We start from the raw sequence: 16,835 nt of genomic DNA on the forward strand, positions 1-16,835 counted from the left end.
TTATTTTAAAGTTTAAGATATGATCATTTTATGGTTTGCAGATATTAAAAATACTACAGATAAATTTAGGGTCTGTGAAGACAAGGCGGATATTTTAAACTCTCCATCATCCCTTACTGTCTGCAGTGGGATAAAATTTTCAACTCCCGATCAAGATAACGATAAGCAAGCTACAATTAATTGTGCATCGCAACATTCAGCGAAAAATTGGTTCAAGAGCTGCAACTATCAAACTTGAATAGCGTGTATGGCACAATTTTTTTTAATTACACACTTTCTCGCCCCACCTACAGTAGGTTGATGATGAAGTCTCACAAGTAAGAAGCATATATTGCTTATTTCATATCATGTATTCATTATTCATATTATATATTCATTAGTCGTATCAAATATTCAATTTTCCAAGATGATTCAATTTAATTCAATTGTTTGGTGCAATCTAATAGTTAATAAACTTTTCATAATTTTTATATCAACTATACTTTTTGCAAGTTGAAATTTGTGCCTCGTGTGTTGATTTTTTGCTTTCAAGTTTTTAAATTTATAAAATTAACTGAAATAAGTGAAGATTGATATGTCGATCTTTCGAGAAACTTCATGTACGGGCACTAGCTGATATTTTGTGACAATAACTTCATATTGTAGCAAGCCATTCACATCAAATATGTTCCTATAATGGTTAAATTGGGCATTTTGTATTATGATTTTTTACATTATAAATATTTATTCACAAAAGAAAATGAAATAAATGAAGAATAAAAAAAGATGAATAACCTTCAGTAATTTATGTCATGGTAATTCATGTATAATATGGGGGTCCCGTCGGTGTTTGAAGTAATTTTTTTTGTTAGATATCTTACCGCAAGATGTCTCAGAATTTGTGAAATTGTATGCAGGTCAAAAAAATATATAAACGTGTTAAGATTGGATGTTGTTCTGAGGGCTCTACCCTTCTTTGAATTTTGGGAAATTTGGTGTTTGCGACTTCAAACAAAAATTAAAAAAATGCAATAATCATACTTGAAATAAATTTTATTATAAAAATTAATATTATAAAACACATTAAATGAAATAAAATCAATATCAATTGAAAACACTCAAAATTAAAATTTATTTCCAAAATGTTGTTGTTCTCCACATTTTATTTTATTTATAATTAAACCGTCTCTTGAACTAGCATCAATCACCTCACATCCTACAAAATTTCCGTTACTAGTTTATTACATCTTTCTAGAGATTGTGTGCGGCAGAGAAAGTTGTCATCTTGTAATGTTCTATATTTCATCATGACTTTAAATGTTCTATCCTTCATCCAAACTTTTAATGTTCAATCCTGGCTTCATGGTCCTTGTTCGAAATATCTTGAAGAACAGGCGGTATTGAAACCCGACACTCGTGCCGCACAATAACTTTTGTGTAATCTTCAGCAGAAAAGTTGGGTTTGGAAGTTTTTCTATCCTTTGTTCAATGCCTCTTTGATCTGCTCTTCAAAAAGCCAATTTTCAAATATGCTCTCCATCATCAAACAACATGACAAACATTTCTTTTATAACCATATTTACAATAGACTTCAAATTGTTTGGTAAAAACTGGAGTATATCAAATTCCATCCTTAAAAAAATTTTTTTAATTGAAAACGACATTAGAACGTAAATTTTAGCGACCTGATTGAAAAGCAATTACAAGTTTTCTGATCGATTAAGAGTACTTATTCTTCCAATTTGACGGTTTGCCAGCTCAGAGCTACAATGTCCAGTTGATATTGCATAACATTTTATAGAAATATTTCTGTAATACAGTAAAAGTCCTCTAGAGCCGGACCCTAAAGAACGGACAGATAAGAGTAACGGACAGTATTGCTTGGCACGGAACCGTTTTGCATGTTAAATAGACCCTAAAGAACGGACATTTCAAAGGAACGAACTACGGACAGGGTTTTAAGTACAAATTGACTTTTATGTCTTAAAGAGCGGACAATTTATAACAAAAACACATGGAATATTTGATAAAATGCGCCATCTAATTTGAATATCTGTATTTATTCTATTCTATGGAATGTGCTAAAGAAACTTTGATAATCTTTGGTTATTTAAAAAAAATTATTTTCGCTCTTTGATTTTTTATCGCGGTCGTGTTGATAAACTGTTGTGTAATAATGGATGATTGGAATTCATAAGATTACATCTGGATTCTTACCTGAAAATATATTCAGTGCAGATGAGACATAATACTTAGGAAATAATTTAGATTGAGACTTATACATGAACGTGCAAATTTTAAAAATTATTTTATTATTTTATAGGTAGCCATTGCAAGAGAACAAATTATGGAGATATATGAGAAAAGAAAGGGGCACGAGCAACAAGACGAGCAGCAGAGTTAAAAGCTTTACTTAAAGGATAGAGTATAGAGTCAGGAAGGATTGCGGGATAATGATTTGCGGGAGGACAGGGAAACATGGTTATCTTATTTAGAAAAATTTAAATTCTATTGTGAGCCAACACAAAAGGAACTTTACGACGTAAAGTTTCAAAAAATAAAAAGATAATTCAACAAAAATGGATTCAACTGAACTCAAGCAATAATTTAAAAAAAATTCAAAAGCTCCTTTCAGAAAAAATTAAAACACTCACTAAAAACGTTGAAATTTCTAAAATCATTAAATAAATCGTTATCAATAATAAGTGACAGAATAAAAGTTTGATACGGATTGCCAGACCGGAGTGAGTATTCCTACAAGACATCAGACGTTTGACATACACTGTATCAAATTGATCAATCATTGTATTAACTATTATTAACGTTCAGCCGTAGTGTTTTACTCGTAAGTTCTTCATACAGTTCGTATCTAAATTCGTGTTTTCCTTTCTTCGTACTTAAGTTTTAGCAGCCATGCAGCAGAAAATTAGGGATGCAGCAGTGAAACGTGTTTTCAAACACGCTTCATCTGTAGTTACTGATGGTGCAGCGGTAAACACAGACGATAAAATTGGTTTTTGAAAATTGTTTGAGGAAAATGTAGAATCTGTTGATGACAGCTTAAAGTGTTGTGCGGCGTCCATAGATCAAATCTAGTATGAAACTCTACATGTAGCAGCGTTAGTGAAGTCGAACAAACATTTCATAAATTAAATTACAACTTTTGCCTAATGTCACTGCTAAAACTCTTTGACGTTCGCTGAACGCAGTTCAATTTTAACATGTTGAATGCCGTGCATTGAGCTAGATGAAGAAACATTGCGCAGTGCTGAACTATTTGAAGCCCTGGCGGCTTTGACACTCAGAGAATTTGAAGTCAATAAAAAAATCCAGTTCATCAGTCACCACTGAGAACGAGTACTTGTATGTTTACCATAACATGCCGCCTTTAGGCGATTGGGACCCTCGACCTTCTATTCTGCTGTGGTTGAATCGGACCGTACACAAAGTATAAAGTACACCAAAAGCAAAGGAGCAGGTTTTGGTTCCACGGAATATTTTCTCAATCGACAGAACAGTACGAGACAGGCGATGAAATATTGGATGAAGATAGAAGCCAAACCAGAAGAGGAAAATGTGACACTTTCTACTTTCTATTCATTTTAAATAATTTTATTACATAATTACACTATCATTTTAATACGCAGATAAATTTAAGATTCAAAAAATGTTTTTATTGAAGAAAAATAATAAAATTTAATTACTTTTTAACTGTCTATAAAGCTTCAGTGATTCTATGAAAACCATATGCATATGTGCAGCATATAATATTTTTTGTTGCTTCAAGCTAAAATAACTCGTTTGTGGTCGCAGTGAGTGCTTGAGTGTAGGTAACTGTAAGTACGAATTATTGGCTACATTTTTTGTTTTATTACTGCCCACAACTTTACATTTTGACTGCCCAGGGGGCTTTTTCTCACAGACCAAATACGTTTTGGGTCCAGCTGCCAAATACAGTAAAATCTTCTCAAATGATACTTATCATGTGATAGTAAAATATTTTGCTTCAAAAACGAAATCAGACGTTCAATGATAATTTCTGTAAAAGGAATGATGAGTTTATAAACAGTGGCTTTTCAATTTTTTCTCAGATGATTCTTAATTGTTGCAGTAGTTTTGTAAATAATTATTTTTTGAAGAAAAAAAGGAATCCAAGAAAATTATTTCAAAATAATTTTTTTAAATAACAGTAGTAAGAAAAATTCAAAGAGGAATAATTAAAAAAAAATTCCCCTCTGCAGAACTTTGTGTAAAGTCATTTTGAAGTTTTTGAAGGAAAGAATATGAATTCAAAATTTAGGCGTAAATATTTAACTGAACTTTTTTTTAAAGTTTATTTTTAAAATGTTGAGAAAAACAAGTTACTAAAAAAAAGAATTTTGAAATTTAAAAAAAAAAATGTGTCATTTATGTTTATGAAAAAAAACCACACAACTTTTTTAATTAACGAGTTGAACTTGTAAACAATTTTTTGCGACAAACGATGTTCCTCTCATTCTACGAACACGCAAGAGGAGGGAAGATGTTCCACGTCCTACGTTGAATTTTTATGACGTCATCATTGCGTCATATCTTCCTGGTCAAATGAACTATTCATATTAGACAAAAAAACATGTCATCCATCATGCAGCTGTTATTTTATTTTTATCTTTAATTTCATTATTACTATTTTTCATTATTATAAAATAGCTATTTTGTATTGTATCGCAGTGCTGTTTCTTAATATTCAATATCTTTGACGTTACAGTTTTATTGCAACCATGTATACAAGTATACAAACGAGTAACCATACATACATACATAGGCAACAGATGCATACATGGACAAGTTGGTCATGCGTCGCTGATGGTATGCAGTAAATTGTGCTGGTCGAGTCATTTCAGCCTGAAACCGATAAAGTTGCTAAATGCTTTATCAAAATTGAATGTTGGATGTCAAGCAATACCTTAAAATTGAAACAAAACAAAACTCAGATGCTTCCTGTTGGCACATAGCAGCAGTTATCAAAGTTTGAGGTAAACTCGGTCAGGTTTGATGATGTTGAGGTCCAATTCGTTCCGCGGCCTTAAACTTCGATGTATGGATGGACAGCGGACTTTCGATGAAGGAACAGATAAATCGTTTTCAATTGCTAGTATGATTCAGCTTAGACGATTATATAAGATTCGACACTGTTTGAACATATTGGCTTGGATTCCATGCACTTATTACGTCGATGCTAGATTACTGCAATAGTCATTATTTCAAACTACCGAGAAGATCAATGGCTACACTTCAGTTGGTCCAAAATCAGGCGGCAAGACTTGTCACGAAAAGGCAGGGGTTTGAACGTGTGACTCCAATCTTGAACGAGCTACATTGGTTGAAAATCGACAAGACGATATTTTTTAAAAATGTCTGATAATGTTTAAATCCGTACATGGTTTGGCGACGAATTATTTGTCACGTGGGTTCATCAAGAAAACGTCTGACTCGCACTTGAGATCGAATTAAATGAACTTGCTGTTTGTACCAGCTACATATCTGCAGATTGCATCACGGAACATTTTTGATTTGATAGAGTTTGAACCCGGTTAACACACAATGCAAGACAAACAAGGTGGCACTCTTACCTTTTAAGCTAACTTATTCGGATAGAGTTCAATGAACGTGCAAATGATAAAACGTTAACTGTTTTTTTACTCACATCCACACAGATTACTGTTTGAAATTTTATGGACTTTTTTCTTAATTTGTAGAAAAAATTTTCGTTTGAAAAATTTTTGAGGCAGAAATAAACTTTTATTTTCCTCGATGTAGGTGTTCTCAATATATCAATTCATATTATTTCCTTTTAATCTTTTTAAATGTATTTTTGGCACAATTTATTTTCCTCGATGTAGGTAAATTTGTTCTCAATATATCAATCCATATTATTTCCTTTTAATCTTTTTAAATGTATTTTTGGCACAATTTGCGTTTAGTCATTAATTTATTTTTATATTACTTTAATTCTTCTTGTTTTTTTTGTCAGCAAATTGCCATCTTACATTAATCTCATAGCCATCTTGAAGTTGTAACTTTCGCCACTCCCGCAACAACAATCTTGCTGAATTGGTTTTTAATATTTTGTTGGTGATGTTTCTGTCGTTGTATTCGTTTTGTTGCTGTTCCTATTTTAAGTATCAACTTGGTGTTTTTGGTTAATACATTTTATTATGAACTGACTTCTACACAATTAATTTATTATACAATAAACCATTATCAATGGGAAGAAATTATGTAAATTTGGAAGGCGTGGAAGTTGGAACAGCTGTTGCAGTGAACGTGTTTGAGTGTGTGTGCGTATTGTTTGCGTGTATGTATGTATGTATGTATGTGTGTGTGTGTGTGTGTGTGTGTGGTATGTGTGCGTGTTTTGTGTTTGTGTGTGTATGTGGTGGGTTGAATTGCGTGTGTACATATGCTTGTGTTTGTTGGTTGACATCTCCAACAACACCAAACAGATAATTAAATTGTTTGTGGTAATTATACATAATATTTTTCAGGAAACTGATATTATTATGTGGATGAGTATACTTTGTATGTTGTGTTATTATATAGATAGTTCTGGTTCTCTATCTTGATGTTGCGATGAATACCATATCCACATAGGAACAGGGAACTAGCGGATCACTGATGTGGTGCTCGCGATCAAACTCGATTATTGTTAAACGAATGTATAGTGGTGACGAATTAAATTGATGATTTACGCGACTTAGTTATTATGTTAGTTAGTTATATTATATTTCAGCGAATTAAACACAAACTCACCCATTTTAGTTTTACAGATCTTTTTCCAAAACAAGGTGATATATACGAATAAAATAAATGCTATGAATAAAATCTATTTGTATGTCATGAGTCCTATCTGTTGCGTGAGTTCTGTTGTGTCCTTCCCGTCTTGTTCCGTCTCGTCTCTCGAGTAGACTCGTGTGTGTCTTATGTTCTTCTTTCCGTCTCGTCTTGTCTGTCGTGTAGTTCCGTGTGTGTCTTCTGTAGTTTCTCTTTTTTTGCTTTATGCTGCATCTCCTTATATAGGAGAAGGTGCCTGCGCGTTGGCGTTTTAGTTTCACATGCGAAAATGGTTGCATATGGATCTAATTACCTCGTCTGAAATATTCTGCATACTAGTCGTGATGAATTGCGGTCAAGTGTGTCTTTCTCTTATTTAATATTTCTCTGTTTGTGGTTTCGTCTGTGTATGTGTCTGTGTGTATGCTTTTCGCTGCGTGAATATATTCCCTCTGTGGAACAATAAATACGTCAGTCGTGTTTTTATGTGTTTTAGTCTTTGTATGTGTGTATGTGTGTGTGTTGATTGATTTACATGATAACATGATTTTTCACTCTGTTACCGTCATATCATCGTCATCATTATTATCACTATTACACAATTATTAATATTATTACTAATCACATTGTTATTATTATTATGATAGGATATATGATAAAGCTGGTGGAGTCAGGTTCGCTGAAACGATCACTCAAATCGCTGGAAGAGACAAGAATTGCATCCAGCCCTCACCATGTGTTTAATCTCCAATGCCAAAGTTTCTCCCCCACAGAACTCGCTTTGGTCAAATGTCGTCAAAGGATTATCAGTAGTTCTCTATAAGTTTACTAGAAAGTATTTAATACAACAACTTCCCACTAATGCAAACTCATTTAAATGGGGTAAGTCAACAACATTTCTATGTCCACTATGCAATTATCGCCAAACAAACAAACATGTTGTTTCGAACTGTAATTCCACAGCAGCTCTCGCCAGGTACTCGGACGGACAGGCATAACAAACTGCTGTCGTTGATTGTCGACTGGTTAAAGATTTTTGCACCATCAGACTGTTGCATATTTGCCAATCTTAATGCAGAAAACGTACGTCCAATGTCACAGTTGTTCGACAAGTTGCGGCCGGACATTGCCATTTTCCAAAAAAAACAAAATCCAAATTTTAAAGCTTACAATTTGCAACAAAACCAACTTAGCTTCCTCACGTGAATACAAACGCCAAAATATAAAAAAAACTGGAAATTAAACTGAAAATTCAGTCTATAATAACTGTTCGTTAATTATTAATTCATTTGAAATATCACTTGTGGGTTTTTATAACAATTTTAATCTAACTTTGTTTAAAATATTATGGCCGAAATCTTTTAATAAAAAATTGATTAACGCTAACGCGGTAATTCGCTCGTCATATAGCATATATTGTGACAGAAATACTAATTTACCGATTTTAAATAAATTTTTTTACTCTCAAACACTTGTTGATCAAATAGCATGAGGGGATCGTACATTATATTTAACATCTTATTTATTTACACTCTGATAATTATAATATAATATTTATAATATTATTAATAATATTCGATTGATTTCAATTGGATTTCATCTTTTCGGTAAATAAAAAAATACTTACCTACTTACGAGTTACGTATTTAATTTTTTTTAAATAGAATTGATAAACAATTTAAAATATAAAATACAGAAAATTTTTAGTTAAAAAATTTTATTAATTTTTTAAAAATATCTTGTCATTTTTTGATTTTTAAGATTTTTAATATTTGAGATCTGACACTGATAAAAAAATGATACTCCAATGATACCCGAGGAAACCTCAGATGATCCTCAAATGCAGAGCTTATTTTAAAGTTTTTTTTATGGAAAACTCAGTAACAAGATTGTCTGATATTTTATTGATAACCTTATCTTCACACAAAAATAAATAAAAATTATGAATTAAAATATTAATATTTTAAAAATGAAAAAAATGTTTACAAGACTTACAATAAACTATTTACAGGCAAGAGACCATTTACATGAAAAAAATTATTTACATAAAAAAATACATACAGAAATATTTCAAATGTAAAAAAAACTATTTACATATAGTACACTAATTACAAAAAACTAGCTACACGACTTAAGTTCTCTGTGTAAAGACGTAATCATAAATATAAAAATAAAAATTTTGACAATTTTTAAATATTGCGACAATTGAAAAAATTTCTTAAGACGTTCAGATACAAAACAAATGTATCCATTAATAAAATCGATCGATGAAAAATATTTGGCAATCAGCATTCAGTTAAAAAGATCCCGCACCCCGGTAAGGTAGGAGTTGATGAGAGGGGGACTTGAAGGTAGGGCGAGGTCACACCTTAAACTGACACCCCTATGACTCTTGTGCCAAGAAAACGTTAAACTGGACATTTGCGACTGATAATAAAAATTGAAATACAAATAACAATAAATGCATGAAATGTAATTGCTCAACGAAAGATGGTTTGAAGACGCGAGTCTTACAAGCGCACTTTGCAAGGCATGAATGAATGAATCAGCAGAATCACCAGTACAAAATTTGCCGACTGACTCATGCAAACATCACGCACACTCAAATGTTGCATTTAATTTTTCAAGTTGTTTTTTATCTTACATTTAAATTTTTATTAACAGTTTAAACATCTATGTTCGAAAAACTCAACCATGCTCACTCCAACGGGCTCCATCCAATTTGCGTGGGATGATTGTGTTAGATAAAGGTTAAAAGTTAATCTTTCTCTTTTGCGTTTGCTTCAGAGGTTTCAGCGACAAACACACACAGCGTGTATGAATACGCGTGCCAACCACGCATCATACACATTGCATATGATAGGCGTGGATCTCTTTGTGTTCGAACCCAGTCATTGCAATAGCAAGACCAGGCGCCTTTAACCATTGAGCCATCACGCCGTCCTATAAGTCAGATATGAGGGCAAGTTTTCGGGAGATACTCTGGCGTACCTCAGAAATCGTCTCAACAGCTGACCAGAGTTTGTTTTGTTTCTGTTGTTTACTCAGTCATTCATTTGCTTTTCATTCATTCGTTCGTTCATTCGTTCGTTTATTCATTCATTCATTCATTTATTCAATCATTCATTCATTCATTCATTTACAGGCCTACTTGCGTATTCAATAAAAAATTTATCTACAAGATGCTCCATGTCGGACAGTGATGGTGTTTCAGTTGATGAGCTGTGGAGCCTCTCAAGCGGTGGTCGGTGCGTGTCAAATGATGACCGGTACAATAAAGATTGGATGGCAGTGGAGAACATTTCTGACGTTTGGTCACACACATGTGTGCACACACACCACATAAATACAAACACGTACACGCACCAAACACAAATTCACACAAACAAACATTAAACACAATCAAACACGCTAGTGATGATGGCTCGCTTGGCTTACTGGCCAGAAAGAACGATTGTAAGACGCGAGTTTTCCAAAATATCTTTCGTTGAAAACTCACAAAAGCAAACGAGTTGTCAAACGATATTTATATAGAGTTGCGCGTTTAAATAGCGTTACATAAAGTTCCGCAAATATAAAGTGTAAAAATCAACTGTAGAGGCCATATAGTATATAAGAACTTGTGAAGAGAGATTATTTTTGAGCGAGAGTTGAAGCAAATTTGTAATTGTGATTTATGTAGTTACTTTGATTGGTTGTAATACAATGTTTCTGTTACTGTTGGCATTCAACAAAATTTGCGTTTGAAGAATCCATCCATCGGAAATCTTGAACCTACGGAATAACGAGCACTTGACGATCGTTGGAAGCTACAAGACTGCTGTTGAAAATATAGAAATCATTAAAGTTATAACATTAGTGTTAGTTGTTATGAGAGTGATGGGTTACAACAATATAATATTACACATGTTTACTTAAAATCTGCACATGAAATGTTTTGTTTACATGGTACATAAACGTAATATTGATATTTTTTTTATTTATTTATAAACGTTGATCTCTTTAATTATTTTGATTTTATTAAGAAATTAATCAAATCGGCCAATTGGATTGATTGAATTTTATTTTTCAACCATCTGCAACTGCCTTTGAGTAACAATAAAACACATATGTTTTATTTTTGAATGTAGTTATACTAACATTACTTTACCACATAACAAGTTGACAAAATAATTCTATTATTAATTTTATTTTCAACTGTTTTCTTTTTTGTTTATTTATATTAGAATTGTTTACTTTCAACTCAAGTTCGATTGAAGTTATTTAGAAAGATCATTTGACTTTAATTTTTTTCATTTTACAACTGTTTGAAACTTTTTTCATTTCAGTGCTTACAGCAATTTTCACCAACCAAAACGTTTGAACAATGATGTTTATGCACGACTTTTGTAGATATGATTTAAATAAATAATCTCTTTTACATTTACTATGCACTTTCCAAATTTATAATTTTTGGTTTACCAAGAAATTAATAATTATAGTTATTTTGACTGTTTTTGAATTGGTCAGATCTACATATGGCTGAAGTGAACGAGAATATAATGGGAAAAGCTAAATCTTGGATATCTGGAAGATATAAGCGGGACGCTAATGGTGACATAGAATTTGAAATCTTGTAACATTTTTAGATGTTTTAGTATTTATAAACTCTGAATTATGTTGTAAAAAACAATAATAAATCAAATATAGAAAATTTATAACATTTTTTGAAAGAGTAATTTTAAATAATTATTTTTATTTTAAAAATCTCTATAAATTGAGATAAAAGAGGCCATCCCACAGTTAATGCAAATTAAGGGGAATGAGATTTTACTCAAGACTTTGTCTATATCAATTCTCTTTTTATTGATGTTTATTGCGTGTGTGAATAAATAAATAATTAGGCACATTTGCAGAAACGGGGAAGATTATTTTCCATGAAGATCCTAATTTCGCGGCAAAGGTGGTCTGCATATGTTTCGGAATTGGAGTGGGGATTGTCTTTGTTGCGTGCCTCTTTTTTTGGTGCTGCGGTAAATTTTCTATTGAAAATATTTAATTTTTAAACTAAAATTTACTTAAAAATATTTTTATAGTTTACTTTGCTATGCTGAAATTATTACACTCAATTCAACTTTATTTTTCAAACAACCAACTCAATTTTTAAAAATAAAAACAAAAAAATTAGTTATAACATTTGGGTGAGTGAATTAATAATGATACCTAAAGCATTAAAAAGTTTTGTAATCTGAAGAAATAAGACAATGATAATAAAAAGTGTTATTAAAAATTTGACAATTCAAATTTTACTTATTTATAATTAAAATGCTGAAAATTCCATAGCGCACTAAACGTATTTTAACTATCACTTTTACTGAAATTAACTTTATTTAAAAACTCTGCTTGGCACGTTTGCAGATGAAAAAGTGGAAGACAAAGTAGCAAGGCGAAGGAGAGCAATAAAGATAGCTGAAGGTATTATTAATATTAGTAAAAAAACTGCATTATTAGTAAAGAACATTTTTAATTGTAATATTATTTTATAATAATAAGAAAAAAGTCACGATAATAATTTTAATTAAAAATAATTCGTTCGTTTTTTTCAAAATTTGTCACTCAACAAGTTAAAACAGAACTTTTTAAACTATTAATTAAATTTTTAGAAAAAGCAGCTAGTTTGGTTGTTGAACCACCGTTGGAAGCAACTTGGGAGGAAGACAAATCAGGAAAGAAACGTCTGTTGTCATATGGCTCACCTGCCAAAAGCAGTAGTTTGCGTAAAAAACGACAAAATCAAAATCAGAATAGGAAACCAGATGGAATAGATGGAAACGAAAGGAGGAAATCCAAAAATTCAAGAGGCAAGCGTAGAAGCTCAAGTCGCTCAAAACAGAAAGTCAGCTGCCAAAAACAACGACTGCCGGAGAAAACTGAAAAATCAGGTAAGTGTGTGTGTGTGTGTTTGTTTGTGTGTGTTTGTTTGTGTGTGCGTTCGCAGTCGGCAGATACAGCAAGCTTGTTGACATTTACGGAATGTTAACATTATTGTTAACACTATTATAATTTACTAGTTATATTTTAAATTTTAACACATTTATATTTTAATTTAATGATTAAAATACACGCAAAACATTTCAACCTAGCTGTTATTTAAATTTATGTGCCAACGTCTGAAAGCACTGAAGAAAACCTTAATGCTCTTTACAATGATCTTGATGATGCTGTGAAAACATGAAAATCTTAAAAAGTTGTTATTATTATGCGTGAACTGAATGGCTGAGAAAAAGACGAAAAAAGTTGATTGATTGGTGTGTTGCAAATGATTAAATTATTACCAAAACTTGGTTTGACAATCACCAAAGGCAAAAATATACATGCAACAGTTTCAGAGACAACGGAAAAAAATGATTTATAACAGTACTATAAATAAACAATTTTGAAATGCTGTTTTGCATTGCAAAAATATCCTGGAGCTGTTTGTGGCAGTGATCATAACCCAGTTTGTAAAATCAGGATAAAAATAAAATAATTAAGGTGGAGTGGCCCAAAAACGTAGCCAGTCTTACACAGAATGATAAAATCAAGCTCAAGTATAACGTTGAAGTACGGAATAGTTTTCAGTTATTGACGAAAAACGTAAATAAATTTGAATATGAAATATTTAAAGATGCCCTCACAGAATCAGCAAGGGAAGTTATACCTGTGAAAGAAAAAAGAAGAAGTCATAAATGGATAACAGATGACATCGTATTTCTGATGGATGATTTAAGAAAAGTAAAAAGTTGCAATCCTGATAGTTAAAAAAGCTGAACAAAACAATCAAAAATGTGCTTAGAAGCAAACGAGAAATAGTTAAATGACAAATGTTAAATCATTAAAAAGATCAAAAACAGTATTACAAATGAAATATATGAAAATATCAAAGAAATAACTATAAAAATCTTTGTACCGTTCCTGAATGCATAAAAGCTAAATCGATGAAGTAATCTCAGAGAAAAAAAAAATAACTGAAAAATGGACTTAATATATTAACGATATTTTCAATGGTATCTGTTGTAAAAATCATCCTATTAAAAAAGACTTAGAAGAGCCAAAGATACTTAGATTTGAAGTTCGTTATGTTTTTCCAAAATGAAATCAAATAAAGCGCTAGGTCCAGATGAGATAGTTGTTAAAAAATTTAAATGCTTTGATGATGTTGGCATTGAAAAAGTTACAGAAATTTTGAATGAGATTTATAACAGCGGTGCCATTCTAGAAGATCTATCCAAGTCAATACTTATTGCATTTCCTAAAAAACTTAATGCAACGTAATGTGAACTACATCAAATAATCAACTTCATAGGTCATCTTACAAAACTTTTTTTGAAAATTCTGATGAGGACAGCACAAAGCTAAATCAGATCTAAAATTTCAAATGTCCAATTCTCCATAATTATTAACGGTAAACAGTCAACAGCTTCAATTATCTTGGATGTTTGACATCAGACCTTAAAATTAAAATCAACAAAATATTTAGAAAATCTAATAATCATAACCCTGACGATTCTAGCCATATATTCACTGGCGAGCACTTACCGGGTTATCTATAAGGAAACATAAAGACCCACAAAGACAATAATCTCCGCCGAATTATCAGCCAGATCCCAACTGTCACTTATCCTATCGCCAAATATCTCAACAAAATATTGTCACCATACGCTCCAAATAACTACAATCTACAATCATCTGGAGAATTTATTAATATAATTAGCAAAAACAATCCTACCAAACACATAGCCTCACTTGAAGCAGTATCCCCATTCACACATGCAGCCGTTTTCGACATAATTGATATCATCCTTAACACGGTATACAACTTAGGGTACTCTTCGCCAATTTCTAAGTTGGCAACTTAGAAAAACAAACGTTCCTCAAAAATCTTGAAGTAAAACGCCAATTTTGTGCAAGAAACGTCGACAATATTTTTGTCACGTAAGACAACCCTGACCAAATTATAAATCTCTAGTGCACGGAAAAATACAAACGAAGCACAATAAAAGCATTTGTAAATAGAGCATTCAAATAACATAACTGTTTATGTTATGTTAAAAACATGTTACAACATGCCCACTCTGCCGTTCCCCATCCCTCCTCACCATCTACACCACGATCAGGGCTACCAGGGAGGAAGTCAGTTATTTGGTAGAACAACACTTCCTATGCCCATTCATTCAGCCGCCTGAACGCCAAATAACATACAGCCCTAGAGTCATCGAACACTTTCTCAACATCATGAGGTGCAACGTGCCTATTAATCAGATGTTTGCTCCAGATAAATTGTTGGATGCTGTGCAACAAATTTATGATTACGTCTTTACACAGAGAACTTAAGTCGTGTAGTTAGTTTTTTTGTAATTAATGTACTATATGTAAATAGTTTTTCTACATTTGAAATATTTCTGTACGTATTTTTTTATGTAAATAATTTTTTGCATGTAAATAGTCTTTTGCCTATAAATAGTTTATTGTAAGTCCTGTAAACACTTTTTCATTTTTCATATTGATATTTTAATTCATAATTTTTATTTTATTCAGTGTGAAAATGAGGTTATCAATAAAACATCAGCCAATTTTGTTACTGAGTTTTTCATAAAAAAAAGCCTTAAAATAATTTCTGCATTTGAGGATCATCTGAGGTTTCCTCGGGTATCATTCGAGTATCGTTTTTTTATCAGCGTCAGATTTATTAGTTGGGCATCTGAAAAAACAAATAATGACAAGATATTTAAAAACATGGTTAGAACTTTTAAACTTAAAATTTTTTGTAATTAATATTTTAAATAGGAGGAAGTTAGTTATTCAAAAGAACAACACTTCCTTTGCCCGCTCATTGATCCGACAGAACACCAAATAACATACAGTTCTCAAGTCATTGAGCTGTTTCTCAACATCATGAGGTGCAATGTGCCCATAGATCAGATGTTTCTACCAGACAAGTTGTTGAGTGTAATGCAATACATTTATGACTACTTCTTCACACAGCAAACTTGAGTTGTGTAAATATGTATATATATATATATATATATATATAAATATATATATATATATATATATATATATATATATATTTGACATTTTTTTTATTTCATCGAAACAAAACAAAGAAATCAAAGAAATGATATCAATGAAAAGAAATGATCTGGAAATCGAAAAGAAAATATGGTTTTCTTGTAATGATTACCAGTGACAATTGTAAAAATGAAAGCATATTTCAAATATTTTAGTGCATGTAAACTCACATTCATATTACAAATCCTAAAAAACCAAAAATGGAATAATAATTAAGTAATCAACTCTTTTACATTTTTATCAGAATGTCGTTTGTAATTATTGAAACACAAATATATATATAGACCCATGTAAAACATACTTATTCACACACATATATATATATATATATAAACACACACGTACACACACACACGTACATGAACCCACACAAAAAGTTAAGGGGGTTCAAATGTTTAAAAGTAAGATTTGATGTCTTTTTTAAATTTTACAACGGATTTAGCTTCTTTCAAATATTCAGGTAATTTGTTCCACGTCTTAGGTCCGACGACTCTTATGCTACTATTGATAAGTTTCAATCTGTTTTTATCAATATAAAATGCTGAGGTATGTCTTGTGTGTTTTAACTGGATTGAGTTACTATAAATAAACAAATTATTAAAATTTTTTGGAATTAAGTTGTTAATAAGTTTAAATATAAATATTGAGATGCATGTGTAATAAATTTGTTTTAATGAAAGTAGTTTAGCAATCTGAAAATAATTAAAGGTGTGGTCATTAAATTTTAAATCGAATAAAATCAATATCAGTTGCAAGTGGAACATCATCAATAGTGACAACCCTAACAACAACATCAACAACATCAACAACAACAACAGCATCAACAATAACAACAACAACAGTGCCAACACTGTAGATACCAACGCCACAACCCACAGCGCAAATATCACTTGCAAATGGAACATCATCACAAGAAGCAAGAAGAACCACAGCGATGATAATAATAACGTTAA

The 16,835-nt window shown here is 31.5% G+C and overlaps 2 protein-coding genes across 2 annotated transcripts in view; both read left to right on the plus strand.

Annotated features, from left to right (window-relative positions):
* Window positions 1-9,748: 9,748 nt before the first annotated feature.
* HELRODRAFT_172624 (hypothetical protein) lies at window positions 9,749-13,572 on the plus strand (the record flags this gene model as incomplete). The annotated part of the gene is made up of 8 exons (XM_009019288.1): window positions 9,749-9,812; window positions 9,938-10,040; window positions 10,208-10,248; window positions 11,302-11,385; window positions 11,676-11,804; window positions 12,190-12,246; window positions 12,435-12,713; window positions 13,439-13,572. The coding sequence occupies 8 exons, from the start codon at window positions 9,749-9,751 to the stop codon at window positions 13,570-13,572; spliced, it is 891 nt and encodes a 296-aa protein (XP_009017536.1).
* Window positions 13,573-14,876: 1,304 nt separating this feature from the next.
* Window positions 14,877-16,835, plus strand: part of HELRODRAFT_172625 (hypothetical protein) — a gene marked incomplete at both ends in the record, with an annotated part of 3,260 nt that continues 1,301 nt past the window's right edge. The window contains 4 exons of the mRNA XM_009019289.1: window positions 14,877-14,943; window positions 15,380-15,459; window positions 15,598-15,749; window positions 16,632-16,830. Of these exons, the coding sequence (XP_009017537.1) occupies window positions 14,877-14,943; window positions 15,380-15,459; window positions 15,598-15,749; window positions 16,632-16,830 (498 nt within the window). The remainder of the gene's footprint in view (window positions 14,944-15,379; window positions 15,460-15,597; window positions 15,750-16,631; window positions 16,831-16,835) is intronic.

This window comes from Helobdella robusta (genome assembly GCF_000326865.2).
Source record: "Helobdella robusta unplaced genomic scaffold HELROscaffold_24, whole genome shotgun sequence".
NCBI lineage: Eukaryota > Metazoa > Annelida > Clitellata > Rhynchobdellida > Glossiphoniidae > Helobdella > Helobdella robusta.